The sequence below is a fragment of the Anabrus simplex genome, chromosome 1 (genome assembly GCF_040414725.1).
Source record: "Anabrus simplex isolate iqAnaSimp1 chromosome 1, ASM4041472v1, whole genome shotgun sequence".
NCBI classification, from domain to species: Eukaryota; Metazoa; Arthropoda; class Insecta; order Orthoptera; family Tettigoniidae; genus Anabrus; species Anabrus simplex.
In genome coordinates, this window is record NC_090265.1 from 917,087,035 (window position 1) to 917,111,726 (window position 24,692).

The 24,692-nt window shown below is 36.2% G+C and overlaps 1 protein-coding gene across 1 annotated transcript in view; it reads right to left on the reverse strand.

Moving 5' to 3' along the window:
• Positions 1-9,755: 9,755 nt before the first annotated feature.
• Positions 9,756-24,692, reverse strand: part of twin (CCR4-NOT transcription complex subunit 6-like twin) — a 201,766-nt gene continuing 186,829 nt past the window's right edge. Inside the window, exon 8 of the mRNA XM_067148532.2 lies at positions 9,756-10,536. Coding sequence (XP_067004633.2) covers positions 10,457-10,536 — 80 coding nt within the window. The 3' untranslated portion in view covers positions 9,756-10,456. The remainder of the gene's footprint in view (positions 10,537-24,692) is intronic.

Consider the following 24,692-nt stretch of genomic DNA (forward strand, 5'->3'; position numbering starts at 1 on the left):
GGAGAAAAATCTCCAAAAAGTACAAACATAAATGCTTTGGAGAAAGAATTCTGGAGGTTCATAACTGATCAGATAACTACTGGTAAGGCATACATATGACAAGGTATGGTAAGACTCTTCAAAGAAAAGAATACAAAAGTTTCATATTCTAACTTCTGAAATATAATTAAAATACCACATAAATTACTTCCATTATATTAACTAGACCTTGAAATTTGGAATTTATGACATACTGTACATACGATACAGGCATTATACTGGTACACACACGAATAATCACAAATTTTTTTCAAAATTTTGTGGTAAAAAGTTGGGGTGTGGGAATTATTTCCATCAAGTTTAGTACAGTGCTCCTTACATAAAGAAATCTAAGCTGGTATTTTTCCACTCACTCTGTTGGAAACTCTGTTTACCATAAAGCATGCCATGTACATATCACATCAGTTTAAGTAGTACACGTGTTTAGAATGGCTGGTACAAGTTCTCGTTTTAGATCATTCACTGCTAAAAAAGAGTTCCACATTACTGAAGAGGAAGAGCAAACTGTTAATCGCGCTGTGGGCAGAAAGTACGATGAGCTGAGAGCTGCAGTACAGTACGGTACGTGATTGGAGGAAAAAAATAAAGTTTGTCTTGGACAAACAGTAACCGCCAGGCATTAAGAGGACAAGAAGCAAAGTTTCCAGAAATCAAAAGCAGGACTTACGAATATGTACCTGAAAAAAATATTTGGATGTATGGTGAAGAGTGAAATGTGCCGGTTGAAAACTAAATTACAGGGTGTAAGGATAGCCACAGAAATCTCGCGCATGTTTTTAAACAAAATAACTTAAGTTTTCATAAGAAAACTAACATTGCACAACGTCTTCCAGACAACTGTGAAGAAAAGAGTGAATTTCCACACACTTGTTATTGGTTTGCGCCATAGATATTTGTATTTACTGTACTCTCAAAAATTGGTAGAACAGATCAGACACCAGTATATTTTGAAATGCCACTGGAATATGCTAATGAAGATTACAACACGACGAGTTGCTCCATAATATATACTTTATTGTACTGTAGTATTTATGGTTTTCAATATAAATGTATAACAAAGTTACACAAGCACACATTTTTTACTTTATTTTTTTTAATTTCCCATAGTAAAATTAGAGTGCATGTACATATGGTAGAAGGCTCTAGGCTCATACATTCAATCCCTTTTTCCAAATCCACCTATAACCTCTTTTCATGAAGAGTTTCCCCTTCCTAACTCATAAGCCACATTTCTGTAAAACCTACATAATTTTTCTTCACCTTTTCCCTCTTATCTCTTTGCCTCTATCTAATAACATTGAGTTCTTCAATTAATTTTCATCTGGTAAACTGTCCATTTCTATTTTGATATGGAATATGGTTCTAATGCCATTAAAGCTTACCTGCATTCTTCACCGGTATCAGTTACCAAAAGATATTTACTACGGGAAGTCATTGGTGTATTTTAGCACTAGAGGGACAATTCCTAAGGAGACGCTGAACTTCCTACAAAATCCTGGACACCATTATCCAAACCGTAGCAGACTCTGTGCTGAAAAATTCATTGGCGATTGTTAGGCAACATTTCTCCCTGGCTTGAATGACCATTTATAAGGATTGCTTTTTTCCAATAAAATCTGAAAGAGAAATCTGTCTGATGGTTGGCAATTTTAATCTTAAGTTTTAACTCCAGACCCGCCTACATCCAAACATCGGATGAAAGAAATATTGTTCATATGAACTGATCAGCAGGCCAATCTTTAGATTCCCTAATAGGGGCGGCTATCAGGTAGATTATCTCGTACTTTTCCCTCACATCTTAATACATTAATAATGTAAGATGCAAACTCAGGATTTCCTTGTGAGATAAGGGAAAAGCAGGTAACAACTGAGCTAAGCATGGATTCAAAAAGAGTACACATAGCAGATTAGGGCCACAGACAAGAACCTTTTACATTGCATCTTCATCAGTCAGAAAGGAAGAGGAAACCAGAAGTAGTCTGGCACGTGTCCCAGAGGGGATAGGTGTACCAAATTGGCCATCCATTGCCTACAGTCAATAACCTCTAAATCTTTTCATCTCTGGCATACTGCCCATCCACCCCAGAGTACTTGTCAGTCTACATTATGGCCTCACACAAGACACTTCTCCTAATTTATTAGATGGTATCTTCGATATTCTTTCAAACATGCTCAGCCCTAATCAACTTGATTACTACTAGTATTCTGGTTTAATTTAATAGTCAGTATTTTTCTGCATTTAAATAAGTAAAGGAGCAAGTGTAAGAAATATGTCATCAATTATCAGTTGCAACGGAAGAAGTTAGCACTGCTATACCTAGCTCTGCCGTAAGATCTGTCTCTAGTCTTCAGACATCGCCAGAACATGGTAGGTTGGCAAGTCAGCAGTTTGGTACACAAAAGACTGACATTATACCCCCAGCTGTAGGTCAGCTACAGCTTAGTAAACAAGAAGTAGGAAGTCAAAGAGAACCGAATTGCAGTGATTGTGTTACACAAGTGTAACAAGATTCCAGTGGAGGTATCTGACTCCTTGTGACCACCACAAATAACAAAGAAATTTGTGTATCAAACTAATAAGTGATACACAGATACTTCCACTGTCAATGATAGAACTATAAGCGGTTGGTCATAGAGACCAGGACACCAGCAGCTGTCAAAACCATCGCCAAGAGAATTCAGAGAAATCCACTCCTCAAGCAAAGAATAATGGCACGGGAAATGAAAATCCCCCAGCAAATTATGTCATCATTAAAGACGACTTAGGCTTGAAGAACACTAAAACAGCAAAGGACAGCGACTGACAGCAGCTTTAATGCAAATAACAGCCACAAGAGCCCAGAGACTACTGGAGGAGTTCATTTCATACAACTGGAGAAGGATATAAATACCACGGGTAATAGTTCGGTCCGCCCTGTCAATATATTCTCAAATTTGTAAGTTTATATAATTATTTTGACCCGTACATGTTTCGGGAGATCTGCATCTGTCCAAAATTTTTAAGAAATACGATATATAAATACTGCATCGAACAAATAATAATAATAAAAAGTTTCTTGTGGGCTCGAGTAACATTAATAAAGATAATCCAATTTAGTAAATCAGGGGTATACATACTAATGTGTCAAAATTGTAAGCAAGACGTATATCAGACAATCGGGAAGAAATATAGCAGTCAGATATGAAGAACATACAAACGCCATAAAACATGCAAGATATTCAGTCACGTGTGAACATATGTACAAAAATAATCATTTCTTTACCAATATCAAGACATGTAATGAATACATTCTGCAAATAATGGGAAATATATGGACATCCTGGAGAAATTAGAAATCTATTTGGCACAGAAACAAAATACAGACAATAATTTCAATGAAAATTTGAATGAAGAAAATCCGTTGTTTAAGTCAGCTAATCGATATGTAAAAAGAAGAAAGAGGAAAGATAGATAACATCAACTCTACTCACTAGTTCCCCTACCCCTCCTTCCCCGGCTGTTAAGGTTACGCCTCAATGCCCTCCTTTTTCCCACAAATAGCCTCAGGCTTACAGGACATCTACAGGTATTACACATCTGGCTGGAGAGTGTGCAGGTTTTCTCCACTCCGATATAACATGTAAGTTATATTTTCATTGTGACATACAATGATTTCAGCATTAGACTCATTTTCTAATAAGATTTTCTTCTTATCTTATAAGAAGATCAACCACTAGGCACACATTCTAAAGACACAACAGGAGGTTCGATCCGCTCTGTCTAACACCAGTATAACATGATTCTGTTCAACCAGTTATAGTCAAAGGCAATTGTTCATAATAGATCTTATGAAGAGAAACAATTCAAAGGACGATAAAATCATTTTAAAAAGATGAAGATTTTAACTTCTTCTGAGATTTCCCAAGAAAAACCAGATGACATTTTAATTTTTTTTGAAGTGTTCTACCTCAGTACGAACAACAAACAGTACTGTATCAAGAAAATGTATGCGTGTGTGTGTGTGTGCGTGTGTTTGTGCGTGCCTGTGCATATTAAAATAAGTTTAAGATTTTAATAGGTTTTCTGTATAAGTGTAGGTTGTTAGATCCTAGAATATGGGAAGTTTTGTTTTGTGATGTAGAAGTCGCTGATGAAGGGAGTGGTGTTTCCCGAAATGTGTACGAGTCAAAACTTATGAATCAACTATTACCTGTAGTATTTATATAAGCTTAGACAATACAGATCAATTAAGGATCAAAGATGGTCAAATTTGTTGATACTGGAAAAGGATATGAATAGCAGACACCACCAAATTCTCTTCACGGATGAGAAAATGTCACCATGGAAGCAAAAGTGAACCACCAAAATGATCAGGTATATTCCCACAGCTCTCAGAAAACAGCCACCAAATTTCCAAAATTGGAAACAAGTCACCATCCAGCATCAGTGAAGGTTTGGTGGAGTGTGTCATTTGAGGGTGCCATCAGTGCATTTCTGTAAAAGGGGAGGTGAAAACACATGCCACCAACTACCAAACTGACATTCTGGAAAAGTATGTGATGCCCCTGAACAACACCTTGTTAGCTGTTGGATATTTTTATTCCACTAGGACTCAGCATCAACCCACAAGGCAAAGTCCACACAACAATGGCTGGAGAATAATGTGCCCGAGTTTATCACTGCTGTCGGCTGATCCTCAGGTAGCACCAACCTTAATCAACTAGACTATCACTTGTGGGACATTAAACCTCATTGCAGTATGGAGTCCTTAAAAGGTAGATTTGGTGAAGGCAATAGCCTCAGTACCTCTAGACAAGGTGTGTGCGGTGATAGATGAGTGGCTAAGGCATTTAAAGAGGTGTATCAAGGTAATGCACAGACATTTAGAGTGATTTGTATATTGTATACCCTGTGCTGTCTGTAATGAATAAATTACATATACATACAGATTTCGATGGCTAGCTGTGCTCTTGGCCTTGGGAGCAAAGCGGCGGGAGAAGAGTGATGAGCGATGCAGAGACCATGTTGAATGCATGCCTGTCTGTTAACACTGACGCACACAGCAGTAGGTCCCTGGACACAGGCCAGTGCCGCTTAGTTTGGAAAATGTTTTACGCTGAAGTAGCATGGGATGAGGAAGTGCACAGCTGGCTGCCGCTTACTGTAATTGCCGGAGTTGTCATTTCTGTATACACTAGCTGCCTCCATTATAAGGGACAGAACAGAGCATTTTTAAACAGGTGTATCAAGGTTATGGGTGGACATATAGTGATTTGTATATTATATACCTGTCTGTAATGAATAAATTACATATACATACATATGTCCATATGTTAACACTATTGAGGGAAAACTGCAAGACTTTAATGAGATTGATTTCATCACACTGATAAGGGAATAAATATTTATGACAACTGCTTCTGTACATGCAACTGCAATCTTATTTCACAGAAATGTTTATCAATGAGTATCAATGGGGCCCAAAACAGTAATAATTCAGAATAAGTAGAAGAATTCAATTAAATTACGTCCAAAGGATCAAGACAGTAGTTAAGGTTCAAACAGACATTATTTTAAGACCAAAAAAACCAAACCAAACCCCATGGCACTACAGCCCTTGAAGGGCCTTGGCCTACCAAGCGACCGCTGCTCAGCCCGAAGGCCTGCAGATTACGAGGTGTCGTGTGGGCAGCACGACGAACCCTCTCGGCCGTTATTCTTGGCTTTCTAGACCGGGGCCGCCATCTCACCGTCAGATAGCTCCTCAATTCTAATCACGTAGGCTGAGTGGACCTCGAACCAGCCCTCAGGTCCAGGTAAAAATCCCTGACCTGACCGGGAATCGAACCCGGGGCCTCCGGGTAAGAGGCAGGCACGCTACCCCTACACCACGGGGCCGGCATTTTAAGACCACTATAACATTTTAACATATGGTTTAAATAATAAAACATAATCTTGTTTTATTATATGTTTGGTATCTGGAATACTTTGAAATTAGAAGTAAGGTTTACATTTTGTATAGTTCTTGAGGAAAATAGCCTTGTTTTAAAGAAATTTTGCCTCACCAGATTATTCCCTTATGTGTAGAGATTATTAGAAGAATCAACTACATCACAGCATGAAAAGATAATATGCCACTGCAAATAACAACAATGGCATAATTAGTCATATCCAAAGCAATAGTTCAGCAAGCCTAAAAACAAGCTTCCAACTTTAGCAATAATTTAGCTGCTTCTGCGTAAGTGATATATTTTTAACATCACTACATGTTCCTACAATCTTACTTCAAACGTATGAATAGAAATTATCTCCTCAGTTTTAATAAAACTGCCAACCACCTTAAGGTGAAATACAAATTCCATTTGAACTGTACGAAAATCAATATGTTGTCATATGAAGAAAGAACGGGAAGAATGAAGAAATAAGATTTATGAAAACTGAAATTTTTCGAAACTGCTTAATATTTGACATTCACTGAAGGTGTGTTACAGTATGCAAAGCAATGAAGACTGAAATGAAATGAGGTAGAACACACAAATAATGTCTATTCACCAAATCAAAAAGATTTGAAAAACTTTGGGCTATTCCTGTTTAACAATAAAGTTTCAGATCATTGTGATCTTTTCCTAAATCATGTATATGATCAAAACATGGCAGACATGAGCAGTTTCAAGTGCAGGTGACATAACACTTGGCATTCACTTATTCTCTACTGGTCTCTGTTTTGTATCCACATATGTAAACAGTGTAATAATATGCACTGAACTTGCCATTCTTCCAAACAATGAAGACATAAAAAAGATTGCTTGATAATGAGTACATCATCATAATGGAATCTACTGCATTTATGCTAAAAATACAAACTTTATAGAGGCAAAGATAAACAAAGCTAGCTATGACTGTCTACCTTAACAATGTACTCTAAGACTTCTATGAGGAATTACTTAAAAAAGCACAACAAAAATGTAAGATGAAGAGAATTTACATGATTTAATCAAAATGGGAATGGAAGATGCACACGTAAGTGACACACACACACACAAATATGCATGCACACACACACTCACACATTCGCATACAGAGATGTGGCATTTGACAATAATTGCACTAAGTGCCCAAGACACTGAGTATGACAAGGTTGCTTTAGCAGTAAGGTGGGATAGGGAGCATTAGCCAGAATGCAAAGCAACCCTGACAGCAAAGAGCTGGGCAAAGACTGGCCACTCGCCTGACATCAGGCATGACAACATCACAAAACCATATCAAGATAGACATCTTCAAGATAACATCAAGCCATAATACATCTACATACTGTATAATTACAATTAAATCCTCAAATTAATGACTCCATGGAGACCAAGGAAACTAATTCTTACGTGAAGACTACTTCCCGATAGCACATTCAAAGGTACAGGCTGAAGTACTAAAGTTCTCTAAATCAAAATTCTTTGGCAAGTGCCCCATCAAGCAACTCTGATACAGGAAATAAATTTGGCCCTTTTACCTGGTGCAAATCCAGCATGCTCTGCCGTATCCTAGCATTTATTTGAACCTAAGCCTACTTTTCAGCACTAATTCTATCATTTTGAACTCCAAATACCATTTTCTAGATATTCCCTAAATGGTTAGTCACGTCCTTTTCTAAGTTTGTTTCTCATTTAGAATATGGCTGGAAATATTTAAGACAGTTCATAAAAAATACTTCCCTGAGATGTTTCGAACGTTTAGAAAGCTGTATCTAGAAGGAAGCAAGGTAATGGAATATTCTACCTTACCTATGTGTTGATCATCTTATGGCAATCAAAAAGTTACACACTCAGTTAAATGGGGAAAAAAGGGGAATACAAAACTGAAGTAGATCGATTGTTTCAAGTACGATGTGTATCCTCACAACATGGTAATATATCAAGTAAAATAGAAACAAAGTTTAACAAAGCTGATGTAAGGAGCTTGAAGTTATAATCAATAGTATTCTGTAAGAAGGGAGTGAGTTAACACATGATGAAACCAGTCTTACATTGCTCCATATTCAGGCCAGCTTAGCCATACAGGAGTGAAAACCGGGTGGCCTCAGGAAAATTTACTCATAAGCAGGAGAGCAAGGACATGAGAGTAGCGAGAATGATTTTATGTGTGTTGAGTATTCAGCCCGGAGGCTAGTTTGATCATCAACAGCTCTGCAGCTCTGCCTCTGCCATCAGCTGTCATGGATGGCTTAGGCATCAATGAAGACTATTACTAGGGAAAAGAGGAGTGAGGCAGTTTCCAGTTGTCCTCACTAAGCCAGAAGTTGCTATTGCACATCAATCTGCCAAGCCCATTGAAATGCACGCACCAACCAACTCTATGAGTGACATTTTCACACCATTCATAACAGGGACTGGCTGCCTAAGGAATGATGTTACTAGCATCGCTCATACCTCAGTCACTTTCATACATCGTCAAAGTCAAGGATGAGACTAAGATAGGTCAATGAAACAAATATGATATGGTATTTGATATATGATATTTGATTTAGCCCATACCAGATGACAAAGTGCACAGTAAACACTAGGTCTCACCAGCATAGGCACCAAGAATGATTACTGGTACAAAACAGGTGGGAATAATGGCAGGACAACACTTGGAATGAAGACAGAAAGGCTCAGTTAGGAATGATCTAGATGGATGAAGGAAGTTGTGCACATGAACCAACTTTGATGGTAAGGTCAAGTGAGGTGAATGGATGAGGACAGGTTACCAAAGAGAATAATGGACTTTCCCAGAGAAACAGAGGAGATATAAGTGACGAAGTTTACAGTCAATTTGGTGGGCCGATGACCTTCGATGTTAGGCCCCTTAAAACAAGCAAGCAAGCACACTCAATCTGTAATGATTTCAAAGTATGAAGTGTAGACCCACAAGAGGTCATGGTGTTAGTTACAATTAGAGGGCTGTGAAGGAGTTTAGTTCACTGATAGTGGTTTGCAGACTGAACAATGAAAGGAATGGTCTGTAATGAGTATGTATGTAGTATGTATGTATTCATCATTAATGATGAACTGTTAAAAGAGACCCTAAATATATGTAAAGGATATACTATGGAGAAGAAAAAAAATCAAATCAAAACAAGGATTCTAAAACAAGGTGCTGATCTAGCAATCATAAGTCACTATACAAGATCAGAGAAAGGCATCTTTAAATAGAAATTTAAATACATTCCTCTCATGGGCATTTTCTGAAACTGCAAAAAGCTATCATCAAATGAAGGAGCCATTAATCAGAGACTCAACTGCAATATGAAGAGTATATCAGGCAAATATCACTTTAAAGAGATCTTGAGCACCATTTCTATAATAAGCTTTGCAGAAGATAAATATACATATAAGAAGTGTAAATCTAAATAAACAAATATATAGATGGAGTTAAATATATAGACAGAGAGAGAGAGAGAGAATATATACACATACAAGAAATCATCAGGTTTTCCATCATGGAAACACTATGATGGAAACATAAAAATGATACACAAATGGCTAAATGTTTCTGATTCCTCATAAAACAATAGGATCTATTTTTTCACAGAAGTTCGATGTCAATACTGAAAGATGTAAAGACAAAAATAAAGTGAAATATAATATAAAAATAGAAGCACGATATACATAGCTTCTTAGAATCACATATTCCATAAACAAAAAGTACGCATATGTCTTACATTAAAAAAATATATATACATCATAATTAACATTTCATTTCATCTTACATTTCATTGCTTCAATAATCATTATGCCGAGCAATGCGAAGGATACATGATCATCGTATGCAATCGTGCTTTTTCAAAATCTCACCGTTCTCCTGCTGCCTTGGCCACTCAGAATTTATAACTAATTATGAATGTTAAAAAAGCTGTTCATCACAATCATTATACTTTATTTCGATGACGGATGATTTAAGGCTGCACATGTGTTTCTTGCAAGTTTTCTTCAGTTCCATAAATGGAGAGAAAGTCCTATCACAATTACATGAGCCAATCCACAAAAAGTATCCTCTATCTTACTTAAATATAATTAATGCTCGTGGCTGTAAACAATCATTTTAAAAAAATCACAAAAATCATTTTGACCACAGAAACATAAAAATGTAAATGATAGCTATTTTGAAGTTCTGTTCTCAGAGACTAGAAATGCTGCTGTACCAAACAATACAAGAAATATATATATCTATATAAAACATAAATAAGATATTTACAGCAATTCATTATCAGTTTGGCATTAATATTTCTTGTGTGGTTTATGTACAAAATATAAAAGGCAGTTCAATTATTTACACCATTAGTCATGGCTAGTTGGGCAGTCTCCAGTTATGAAACTGGGAGAAAACTTTTGAACGCAGCCCTGGTTACTGAGCTCGCTTCCTCGAGTTGACAGTGCTGCTACCTTGCAGCACCCTGGCCTGCTGCTACCTCCGTGGGATGAGCCCGTTCGATGAGAGAGGCACCGTAGGTGTCATCTCCAACTCAACCAGCAGTGGAAAATGATCTGTAACAGCAGAACAATTTATTTCAACCATTTGTTACATAAAACAATAGCGCTTCCATCTCAGCAGGTACTCTGTTGAAACAAGCATTGTCATCATCTTCACACAGTTTGCAGTGTCGCCATGTAAATGATCTTTCTTTTCTGGCCCACCATGACAAAATTCAAGCACTACCAACAAAAATAAATCACGTACCCTTTGAATTTACTTTACAGTTGTCAGACAGTGTCAAGCTATAACCTAAATGCAACACCTTTATCTAGCTCCTGCCGGGTTGGGGCATTTATTGGAGTTCTCCACCTTCCCCTCTCCTTCCACCATTCCTCTTCCTTCATTTCGTCCCAATCCAGGTTTCTTCTTCTTGCACTCCTTTTTATTGAATTGATCCACCTTGTTCTAGGTCTCCCTCTCACTCTCTTTCCCTTGAACTTCATTATCTGTTTTGTGTTCTTTTCTTCTCCATCCTCTTTACATGTCCAAACCATCTTACTTTATTCCTGTCATTTCTCTCATTTAGGTTTTCTATTCCGACTTCCTTTCTAACATCTTTGTTTCTCACTCTGTCTTTCCTTGTCTTTTCCATAATATTCCTTAGGTATTTCATTTCGATGGCTTGAATTCTACTCTCCTCCCTACTTGTCATTGTCCAGGTCTCAGCCGCATAAGTCAATATAGATAATAAATTTTGTATATGATCTCTTTACACTGCCTTGATACTTCCTTGTTCCAGACAACATTTCTTACACTCTGGTAGAATGCATTGCCCTGTTGCACTCTCTTGCTAATCACCATGTCCAGCCTTGTATTCTGCATGAACTCTCTCCGTAGGTATTTGAAACTGTCCACAATTTCAAGGATTTGACCACCAATTTTCACAATACCCTTCCCTTGACTTTCTCCTCTTGATATCACCATGGTCTTGCTTTTTTCTGCACTGATTTTCATACCATTGTTTTCAATTTTCTTGCTTAGTGCATGGAGTTGTTCTTGTACTTCTTTGCTGTTAGTTCCTCAGACCACAATATCATCTGCAAATAGTAATAACTTAATCTCCCTATTTTCATATGATTTCTTTATCTCCTTTACAATTTCCTCCATAACCATTAGAAACAAAAGAGATGATCCTCCTGTCTTAGTCCAGTTTCATTCCCAACTGGAGTCTCTATGCTGCTGATGCAATTGTTATACATTGCTTGCACCATTTGTACAGTTTGTGTACCCAGTTTCTTTTTGACCATGTTTTCCTAAATCTTCTCCCTGGGAACATTATCATATGCCTTTGTCATATCTATGACCAGGTCCTTTCCATATTCCCAATTCTATTACATTAATGCCTCGTGTTGAAAATTGGGTCCACTATAGATCTTCCACATTGAAAGAGATACTGTTCCTCTTGCAACTTGCCTTTTATCCTTCTTCTCATTCTCCTCTCTAATATCCTTTCCAGTACTTTTGCCACTTGTGATAATAGTGTGATTCCTCTACTGTTATCACACACTTTATTGTCTCCCTTCTTAAAGACTGGAATTATACCCTTTCCTCAGTTTTCTGGCACACATTTCAATTTCCATATGCACTTTAACAATCAGTACACCCATTGTAATCCAACAGGTAAAACAGCCTTTATATTTCCACACTCATTTCATCCATCCCTGCTAACTTAACAATTTTCATTTCACGGACTGCTAATTCCATTTCTAACATTGTTATATCACATTCTACTGTTGAGTCATCACACCATATTACTACCGTCCCTTCTGCACAATTTCTCACATTTAGCAGCTTATCAAAATACTACTTCTGTCTTCTCTTTATTTTTTTCTCTCCACCTTCCTCTTTCATCAGTTTTGTATAAACTCTTTCTTTACTATTATATCATATAATTCATACAGCATTCTTTTACTGCAAGCTCCATCATGTAAATTCTTCTCAACTTTACTTCTCTTGCCAATTTCTTACCTTACCATTTATTATCAAGATACTTCTCTATTTCATTATAGCCATGCTTTTTTCTTTTCTTTCACTGCTTCTCTCACCTTCTCATTCCACTACAATGTCTCCCTTTCTTTCAGTCTTGTCGATGTTATACCACACAAACTCTCTACCCCTCTTATAAAACCTCTTTTAAATTTGGACCATTCATCATCCACATTTCCCCTTTAATTTTTCCATTTTCCCCACTCTCAACAAAAACATACATTCTAATTTATCGATATTATACTAATTATGGCCATTAGACTGCAATAAATAATTAATCTATCTATATACTGTATTTAAAAGAGAAACTATGTTTGTTTGTTTGTTTGTTTGTCTTCAAATGAATTTCGCTGAGAATTTCATAATTTGTTCTTATAACTCCTCAGAGAGTTTAGGAAGTGGTTTGGACAAAATCCGATAGGTAGTTTTTTTTTCATGATGAGTAATTTTATGTAATTAATTTAATTATTAACCCGCACCAAGATTTGGATCGACCTTGATAGACAGATTGTCACTAAGAAACAGTGACTTAATCTGTATCATGGTAGTCTGATGAAATGCTGTATATAGGAAGATGGGAATATGCTGCCACATTTTATGAAATACCTTTCTTGCTAGGAGGTTCATAACCGTGGCTGTATATAGGAGGATGGGAACACGCCGCCATGTTTTATGAAGTGATGTCCAAAATGACCATGTTTATGAATGTATGTGTATATGTTCAAGTCTAGCTCTCAACCAAAATTGGTACACATGACTAACTGGAAATATTACTGTCAGGGTAAGACACCCTGGGGAGGGGGTGAAATGTAAAAATAATTGAAAACAACCAACAATGGTGTCAAATTCACAGTTTTAGGGATCACTGAGATGAACTGTGACATTCTTGATGATGTTTAAGTCAAAGTTCAGCCCTAGTTGGAATGGAGATTAAGAAGGGGTGAAAAATAATGTCCAAAATGACTGAGATTATGGTTGTATGTGTTTGTTGTAGTATACCTCTTAACCAAATTTGGTACACCTATCACGTACTATCTGGAGGAAAAAACTGTTGGGATAAAACACTCCTAGCACCCCTCGGGGAGGGGTTGAAATGTAAAAATAATATTAAAAAACTACCTATATTAATGTCGAATCCATAGTTTTCAGGGTTACTGTGATGAACTGTGACACTGTGGATTCCATCTAAGTCATAGTTCAGCCCCAATCGGAATGGAGGTTGAGAAGTGGTGAAAATGAATGTCCAAAATATCCAAGATTATGGATGTATGTGTGTATGTTCCAGCATAACTCTCAACCGAACTTGGTACACATATCACTTACTATTTGGAAAAGCAATCGGTGGGGTAGGACACCTCTAGCAATTCAGGGGATGGGTTGAAATGTAAAAATATTCAAAAATGACCTATATTTGTGTAGAATTCATAGTTTTCTTGGGTAGCTTAGCTTATTGGTGACAGTCTCAATGACAGCTGGAATCGTGTGCATCATACCTGTAGCACGGCGTGTAAATACATTCAGTTATTACTTAATTTTATTATTTGTTTGAAATGATCACATACTTCCCAGACAATCTGGGCTGTCACAAAAGACAAAGTTTAACATGAAACAAAATAATCTTAAAATGAAACTTAAAATTAGACAAACAACAATACTGTAACTCCAAAATAACAAAGTAGTTTGTAAATGTCACTAAACACCACAACAAAGAAATCTACAAAAATTCACTTCACACATAATTAACAATAGGTAATAAAAGTCATCAAAGTAATAATTCCAAAAAGTACCTGGGCAGCACCGAGTATACAAATAAAAACTGCACATTCTGATTGACAGTTCATTTATGGAATAAAGGCACCTGTTAATTAAGTGATCATTTAATTTTGAAACTTTTTACCATTCACATTTTTTATATATTTAGGCAGTTTGTTATAGAGTAACATACCCATCACATACAGGCTATAGTCCATCTTCTTTTAGAGCAGTGGAAACTCATGTGGTAATCATTCTTATTTGTTGTGTTATAACTGTGGATCTCACTGTTACTTATATAGTTAATGTTTTATTATCTATATATATAAAATAACTTGTCCTGACTGACTGACCGATTCATCATCGCCGAGCCAAAACTACTCGACATAAAGAAATGAAATTTTTGGGATACATTCCACATTAAGATGTAGGTGCTCGCTAAGAGAGGATTTTTGGATATTCCATCACTAAGGGGGTGGAAAGGCGGGTGAAATTTCAAAATGAGTGTATCTATATCTCAAAACTTTAAAAGTTTACACATGTAAAAATTGGTATTTAGAATCTCCTTTAAAAATAAGGAAACGCATATTTTTTTGTTTTCGGAAAATCCCATTAGGAGGGGTGAAAAAGGGGTTGAATGCCTTTAATCAGGATACCGGTACTTATATCTCAGAAACTGAAGTTATTACAGACTTGAAAATTAGTACTTTTGATCTCTTTTAAAAATAAAGAAACACGTTTTTTTTTTTTTTTTTTGGAAAATCCAATTAATGGGAGGGTGAACAGGGGGGTGAATTTTTAAAATAAGTACATCTATATCTCAAAACTTTTAAAGTTTACAGATGCAAAAATTGTTTTTTTGAATCTTCATTAAAAATAAAGAAAAACGTATTTTTTTGTTTTCAGAAAATCCCAATAGGAGGGGTGAAAAGGGGTTGAATGCCTTTCATGCGGATACTTATACCTCAGAAACTGAAGATATTTCAGACCTGAAAATTGGTTTTGGGATCTCTTTTAAAAATAAAGAAACACACATTTTTTGTTTTTTGAAAATCCAATTAATGGGGGGTTGAAAAGGGGAGTGAAATATTAAAATGAGTGTGTAAACATCTCAAAACTTTGAAAAGGTACAGATGTAAAAATTGGTATTTAGAATCCCCTTTAAAAATAAAGAAACACATATTTTTTTGTTTTCAGAAAATCCCAACAGGAGGGTGAAAAAGGGTGAAAAAGGTGTTGAATGCCTTAAATGAGGATACTTATATCTCAGAAACAGAAGATATTACAGACCTGAAAATTGGTATTTGAGATCTCCTTTGAAAATAAACATGTATTTTTTTGTTTTTGGAAAATCTAATTAATGGGGGTTAAACAGGAGTGACAAATTGGGGTTAATGTTTAGAAAGATTATATCTACAGTATATCTCAGAAACGTAAAATGTTACAGACGTAAAAACTGGTATTTGGAATCTCCTGTAAAAGTAAAGAAACACAGATGATTTGTTTTTGGAAACTTCACTTAAGGGGAACTAAAAAGGGGGTGAAATTTTAAAATGAGCATTTCTACAGTACTGTATATCTCAGAAACTTAACATGTTACTGACGTGAAAAACAGTATTTTTTATCTCTATTGAAAAGATAGGAAAATGTATTTTTTGTTTTCGGAAAAACCACTTGGGTAGAGGGGTAAAAGTGACTGAAAATGAGGTTGAATTCTTTTAATTAGGAAACTGACATCTCAAAAGCTGAAGATATTACAGACGTGAAATTTGGTATTTGGAATTTCCTTTAAAAATAAAGGAATACGTATTTTTTGTTTTCGGAAATCCACCTAAAGGGAGGAGGGAAATTGAAAAATTAGTTGAATTATTTTTATGAGGGTACTATTATCTCAAAAACGAAAGATTTTGCAGACGTGAAAATTGGAATTTGGAATCTGCTTTACAATTAAACAAACACGTATTCTCGGAAAATCCAATGAAGTTGGGGGAGGGGGGTGAGGTGAAAAATTGAAAAAATAATTGAATTGTCTGAGGATACTTGCATCTAATAAAATTTAAAGTTGTTACAGACGTAAAAATTGATATTTGGATCTCCTTTAAAAACAACGAAAAACGCGTTTTTGTACGAAATCATTTTGGGGGGCGGGGGTGAAAAGGAGTTGAATTCCTTTTATGCGGACACATATCTCAAAAACTGAAGATGTTAGAGTCATGATAATTGCTATTTAGAAGATCCTTTACTATTAAAGAGACAAGTATTTTTAACGGAAAATTCACTGAAGGGTGGGGGGGGGGGGGGAGGAGTATGAAAGGAAGTGAAAAAAGTGAATTCTTTTTATGGGGATCCTTATATCTCAGAACTGAAGGTAACAAATGTGAACATTGGTATTTGGAATCTCCTTTAAACATAAGGAAACATGCCTTCTTTTTGGGTGGGGGTGGGGGGGGTAAATCAACTTAAGGGCAGTGGGGTGAAAAATGAGTTGAGACCAATTGATTTTACTCTTCATAATGTACTTATTCTGATCATAAACTGATCATTTTTAAACTTCCCTGGGTTCGTTTTCAAGAACCATCTTTTCCTTTGGAGTACATAAAGTTAGATTACAGTAGATTCTCCTGGCATATAAATAAAAATTTAAACACATTTGAAATAAACGATATGAATGATATTTACCGTGCAATTGTTCACCTCTATAATAAGGTCAATAATTCACGGAAGTATATCATTCGTGTCGCCAGATATCTCGCGCACTTGTGTACACGTGACGATGGTGCTGGTCGCATTGTCAGCAATGGCAATAGCAGAGGATGTAATTTACTGCCAAGTAGCGGTCTTACATCTTGCTGTGGCTTCCAGACCATCAATAATAATAATAATAATAATAATAATAATAATAATAATAATAATAATAATAATAATAATAATAATAATAATAACAATAACAATAATAACAATAATAATAATAATAATGATGATGATGATGATGTTCTGGACCGTCGTCAAAATGTGTGGACCGCGCTGGAAACGGGTCCTGGGCGGGTAATGACTACGATTGCAGTTTGGCTGCGGGTTCAGTACCGCAAGGCACCCAAGACAACACCACACTGGATCTCCTCAAGGATTTGATCCATATTAAAATGCTCATAGGAAAAGATGGCAAAGATTTAGGGACTCAACTGGCTGGGTTGAATACCTGGACCTAGCCCGGGAAGTACGAAATTGATTGCTGGAAAGAAAGATTGAAAAATGGGAGGAACTTTGCCGTAATCTCTCAGAAAACAAGTCAATGTCACGAATTTTGGCGGATTCTCTCAGAAAATGAGTTAGATCGTGAATTTTGGCAGATTATACATAAATCGTTAAGCATTCAATTATAAATATCATTATAATACCGTAGCGAAGCAGGGCATCTTGCTAGTATTTAATAAACAGAAGATACACATCAAAGAAAAGTTTAAAATGAGTTACGAAAGAATGTTTGCATGTATTTCAATTCAGAATGCGAAAGATGATCCTAAGGGCGATCTTTTGTAGAATTAAAAATTCATTCAAAATACGAGGCGTGTTTGTTAAGTAAGTACCGTTTTGATATAGAAAAAAAGGTGATGCAAATTTTTAAACTTTTTTTTTTTTTTACATGTAAGCCTATACCTTAAACTACTTTTCAACATAAGTTTCAGGCATATTAAGGCACCTGTCATATTATGAATCCAAGTTCTGAATTCCATTCTCATAGAAATCTGTCGCCTGACATGCCAGCCACTACTGGTCAATCATTGTTGTTATGGCATTGACTACCTAAATGCTTTTTCAGGCACAGGAACAAGTGGTAGTCATGAAACACTAGCCCAACTGAATGAAGCGATGAGGTCTCGGGTTCGATTAGCCGTATGAGCTCAATATTAAGTTAAAAGAAGGTATATAATGGTTCCACATTTCAATAGTATTAAAATAAAGAAATGTAAGTTTACATTCCTATTTAATTAAAATTGGAACTGTTTTCGACCAGTATTCATGGTCATCATCAGCTAATTACAAATAAGAATAAAACAATGCATAGAAAAATAAAATACGAAGTTTAAAGAATTCTGTTTGGTTTCTGTTAATGAAGCACTAAAATCTTTAAGGAGCACTGTGCGTTGAAATATAGCCAAAAAGCACAAATAAGATGCACAGATAAAAATGAAATTTAGATGATGTTGTCAGATGCAGTTTATGGAGCACTGTAACACATAAGTGAGCACTGTGCATTGAGATTTCAAAGTCAAATACATATTTTTAGTTATAGTTTATGAGGCACTGTATAATTTTAGAAATTGGCACTGCATGTTAACATATATTTTCTTTTAACTTAAACTGAACTCACTTCAATACGGAACAATATGAAATTCCTATCTCTTAATTAACAGCCGTGTGAGGTCATGCATTGTCATGAAGCAAAAGAATCCCCCTTGTGAGCATGCCATGTCGTTTGTTTTGTATTGCACGAGCGCAACTTCCGGTAATCTAAGCGTCCTGACACAATTTCATAAAGAACAATCCTTGAAATTTCAGGCAACTCATAACTTAATGATGAAATCGTAAACCAATGGTGGTGGTTTTTTTTTTTTTTTTTTTTTTCCCCGAGCCTTTGCATCAACGTTTTTGCACCATGTCTTCAGTAATGACAAAGTTTATATCCTTGAATAACCAGTTGCCCGCTTCGCTTCTCGTCATGGACAATAGTACGGCTTTCTATAAATGCTCTAACCCATTTTCTTAACATTCCTTTGCTCATAGCATGTTCTTCATACACTTCACTAATCTGCCGATGAATTTCAACAACTTGCAAGCCTTTTCTATTTAAAAATTGAATCACAGTGCGTACTTCACACTCAGCGGGACCGTTAATTGTCAGAGGCATTTTCAATATGCACAAACAAACGCAAATACGGGTGAATGCTTCTGTACTGCCATTTGTGGCTAGCCTATAGATGTACATATGGAGCGCGCATGCTTTGAACGATGATCGAAGCGCTGCAGCGGCCATATTTTAAAATGGTACTTACTTTTTTAAAAAGCTTTGTATACATTTGCCATACAACTCCAGATAATTATCCTATAGCTCAAATGAGGGTATATTATTCCACAGTATATTTTTGTAATACATTTGTACATACAATTTTTGACAGCCTATGTAATAAAAATATTCCAAATGTTAACTTTTTAGAGACATAATGTGATTCTTCAAAGACAAGAACAATACCTAAGAATTTAGTACAATTTGTTGTTTGAAGATATGCGCAATTTAGCCAAATACTTATATGACTGAAATCCCTTTTAAAATCAAAATTCACCACACTAATATTGTGAGGATTTGCCATAAGGAAATTGGAAGTGAAAAGTCTGCTGATATGTTTTAAGGATGCTCTAGGATTTTGCACCACTGATTTCCCAAGTAATAACAGATGTGTCTTCTGCATAGGATATAATGGTGGAGTTGACAAGTTCTGGCATTTCATTGATATAAAGGATATAGAGGAAATGTCCCAAAATAGTACCTTGTTGAATACCACTGCTTGTGATTCCAAAGGAAGATCTAACTTTTTTTTTTTACATCGTAATCTATTTCATAATTTCAATGCACTGTTTACGCTGTTTTAAGCAACAAGTTAAAAGATGCAAAGTGACACCATAGACACCATAGTGTTCTGGTTCCTTTATAATAGGTTGTGGACTACACTATCAAAGGCTTTAGATAAGTCTAAAAATTCTGAACTAACATAATCATTAGAGGGGCAAAAGGTCCACATGGATCGACGCCCCGAACAAATAGAGTGGGGGGGGGAAATTTTTTTTATTAAGATCAGGATTATTTAAAACATTATGAGTAGTAGAGAAGTAACAGTTGACGAATCTTTCCTGAATCCACATTGAAAATTTTTACAAAGAAAATGTTTCCCAAAATATCCAAATACGTGATTTAAAATAATGTTTTCAAGGAGTTTACCTAAAGCAGAAGTTGTAGTTATTGGTCTGCAGTTGTTTATATCAACAGCTGCTCCTTTCTTATGAACAGGTTTAATGATACTAGTTTTCAGACATTCTGAGAAGGGTTCATTCATTAGTGCTTTGTTTACAACATATATTAATGGTATAAGAAGATCATTCTTGCACCACTTCAATACTTTTGAGGAGATTCCATCCCATCCAGTTGAAGGACAGTTCCTTATTCTGTCAATGGCTGATTCTAATTCTTGGGTAGTGCCGAGTTTCTCAGCATTACTAGGATACCACCTCTCTCTCTCTCTCTCTCTCTTTTTTTTATTTTTTTTTTTAACGATTACCTGGGAAAGATAGGTTGGTTTGTACTGAGGTGTAGTCTAATGGGCTCACTGGTTCAGGAATGGTTTCAATTTTGGTTGGTATACTTAGTACTTTTAAAATACCTCTACTAGCAGTTATAGCTGTTATTTGGATTTGTAGTTGCTTATTGTGTCTTATTCTGGGTATCCAGTTTGCTTTTTGTGATGCTTCCATTTTAACTAAGTTTATCGCAGCTTGTTTTTGTATTTCTATTTGTATTGGTGGGTTATTTGTATATAGCTCTGGTGCTGTGATTGGTGGTGTTTTTTAACTGCTCCTGATACTAATCTTAAGACATTTGATTGTATTCTTTCCAGTTGTTCTATACATGTTTTATTTCCTGTGACTATTACCTCACTTCCATATTTAATTATAGGTTTCACATATGTGTTATAGGTGATTTTGAGTGAGTCTTGTGTGCATCACAATTTAGTGCTTGTTAGTCTCTTCATCAGGATCCATTTATTCACTTTTTCAGATGTCATCTTTACTTGATTTTTACAATTTAATTTGTTGTCAAGTGTCACACCTGGATATTTACAATTGTTGCTCTTTTCTAGATGGTCGTCTTCCAGTTTCAGTCTGAACTCAGTATTTTCATGTTTAAGTGTGGAGAACTGATATACAATTTTTGCCTTGCTGACAATCATACTGTTCTCAATCATCTATGAGGTAAGTTCCTCCAAGGCTGCATTTATGGTTTGTTCTAGCCTTTCTTTCTGTTTGTTGCTTTTGTTACTGGCTGACATCCAGATAACGTAATCAGTGAACATGCTGACCTAATACCGTTGACTTTTTTAACTTGTTTGACAAATAGTGTATGCCGCATATTTTGAAGTGAAGCAGTTTGCATTCTTCTAATAAACATCTACTGGAATTCAGAGGATTTGTATTGTTACTTTCGATCACCCCTTATAGATTGGATTGTGTCTCAAAATAGATACAAGGGCACGATTTGACATTGCATAGATCCTGGGGAAAATATATAGAAGTTTACTTGTTTTGCACACTGCAAAGATGGCCTAAACAAGGAAGTAGTAAAAAAAAGATCGAAAGGATACACAATACGATGACAAAAAGAGCATAAATCTACACCCCGACTTGGCCCATGGCCAAATGAAATGGAGAGAGCAGTGTCACAGACTGGATACGGCCAGTAAGTGGAAATTATAATGATAAAGATGATAATAAAATAGACAGCCAACATTCTGGCATTCTCTATGGAAGATATTTCCAAGGGGGGAGGGTGGAAAAATCAGAAAAACCAGAATTAACACCAGTCAAAAATTACAGTTCTTCATTTCTATGTTGTGTTTGAATGTATTTAAATACAATATTGTTTAACAATGGCTCCCAAAGGAAGAAGAGAAAATCCTACCTGAATTTAACACGTTGCTTACTACTTTTACATGAAATATTTGGATGTGTGTCATGAATCACTTGAACTCGAATTGCATAGTATTTTCATGGGCTTCCAGTGGATGGTGCATTTAATTAAACAGAAATACAGTTGGGACGATACCAGTTATTGTCGATAATCAACACCAATGTGTTATTTGTCTCAGTACTAAAATACCTTCACCCACCTGGTGACAATGGTCATTAGGGTATCAAGTTTCTATGATCTAACACCGTGGTTAACCGGTTTGAATTCCATTGGCAGATAACATTTTTACCACAAGAATGTTGGCCGACAAGGTAGGACAAGTGAAGATATAAAATTTCTAATCACTAGATTGCATCCGTTTCTTTTGTTTTCCTATTCTTCTTCTTCTATGTGCCCTGCCCAGTCTCCCGGACGTTGGCGACCAATGTTGAGAGTGCTTTTGTCTTCAGCAACACGGTACAGTTCTTCAGTGCTTTTTATGCCTGTTTCTTTCCTAGTTGTTTAATATTGCACTAACACATTGAAGCTTTTCAGCAATGCAAGAATGGGAAAGAGGATTGGGAAGGTAGTGGCCATGGCCTTAATTAAGGTAGCCCCCAGCACTTGCTTGGTATGAAAATGGGAAACCAAGGAAACCATCTTCAGGGCTGCTGACGGGGGGGATTCAAACCCACCATCTCCTTATACAAGCTTACAGCTACATGACACTAACGAAATGGCTAGAGGCATGATTTTTCACATTAACGATAAAAGCGACAAAAAGTAATTTGAAGCGATTTTGCGATATCTTTACGAATCATATGTTCCTGGTTAAGAAAATATGGATATTATGTTCGCGAATTAAAGTGATAAGGCCATTTTAAAGTGAAATTCAATTATTTCGCGATATTACAGCGAAATCTGTAGTGAATAACGAACTTGACATTTTGTTCCAAGATTATGTATGAAAAGAAAAGGAAGAACTAACAAAGATTAATCAACAGGAAAGAAATATGTTATCATTAATGTTCTGGAAAATCTCTTTAAGACATGGCATCAAAGAAAAGGGGTTGGCTCCAGGCTTCTTGCCAAACGAAATATTTGGAATGTTGTTCTTGTGGTGGCTGGTAATCCCACCCCAGCCTGTCTCCTCACGGCATTGAGCAATCCTGGAATACCTAATGACGTCTACAAGCAGCACAATTGACTGGTGTATTTCGGCTTCGTGGTCAGGTAAAATTAAGAAAGTGACTGATCACTGACAGTAGCGAAGATGGGTCACTCGACAAGTGTTACAGAGCACAGCAGAGCTAAACAGTTTGTGAGTGAAGGTTTATACGTTTTGGAAAGCAATATTTTAATGTGTAAATTTTGTAATGTTCGTATCGAGTGGGAGGAAAAAGATACTATCTCAAAACATTTTTTTCTAAATAAGGAACATTCAGAACGTAAATTTAGCACTCCAACAGTGAAACGGCAGGCCACAATAGAACTCTCATTAGATATGCAGAAGAAAGCTAGAGTGAAAATACAGGATTTATTCACGAAACAACAGCGATGCTACTCAAAACCAACATTCCGCTGGAGAAGGTAGATGACCCTGCAGTCTGGAAATGACTTCAGAAGTATGTACCAGGTATGTACAGTCTGTCAATTAAACCTCCACAATCAACGATCAGTGATAGTAATGAAACCTTTAATGATTAATTTTAGAATTTCATTAAAGCGATACGGCAATATCTATTTCGCGAAATAACGCGAAAATTAGTATCCTTCTCGCTAAATCGTTCAAAAATTAATGCGAAAAAATCATGCCTCTACAAATGGCCAACTCACTCAATTCTTCAGAAGTATTAACCAACAATGAATTTGTGGTGTCATTTTTATAATGCTGCTGCACAAACACCACATATCAGACAATTTTTTTGGCTCCGAAGAATGGGTTATCTGGTTATTTTTAAAAATATCTTTACTAAACTATTTTAGTGAGTATTTAGGTGCAAACTGTAATTTCCACAAAGATTTGAATACACAGCATGTTAAAATGGAGTTATAAGTTTACCTCTTCAGTTGTAGATTCAGGACCATACAGTTGATTAGCAAGTTGCAGCAGTTTGTCTATAGCAGCAGTGAGGGCACTCAAACTGCAAAAGACTTCTCCTTTTAAACAGAGGTCCAAGAGAGTTGCGATGGAACATATTTCATACCTTTGTACCACACATTAATTGCATCCAGCAATGACTGTCTTACTATCACAATCCCTGATTCACTGTCTCATGGCTTCTGAATTTGAAAAAGGACACTGTTCACAATGGGGACTGTCTTAGACACTGTTACTGTAGAATGCCCCAGAACTCAAAAGCTTTGGTTTCCCGGGAGCTGCTCGCCGAGTCATCAGAGGAACTTCGGCGGATTGCTAGGTGGCATCGTTTATGGTTAGAACAAGGGTGGTATCTGATCGCCTTCAAACCTCTAACTTTCGTTCTTGATTAATGAAAACATACTTGGCAAATGCTTTCGCTTCGGTCCGTCTTGCGATGATCCAAGAATTTCACCTCTAACATCGCAATACGAATGCCCCCACCTGTCCCTATTAATCATTACCTCGGGTTCTGAAAACCAACAAAATAGAACCGAGGTCCTATTCCATTATTCCATGCACACAGTATTCAGGCATTCTAATTTGTTCAAAGTAAACGTGCCGGCCCACCT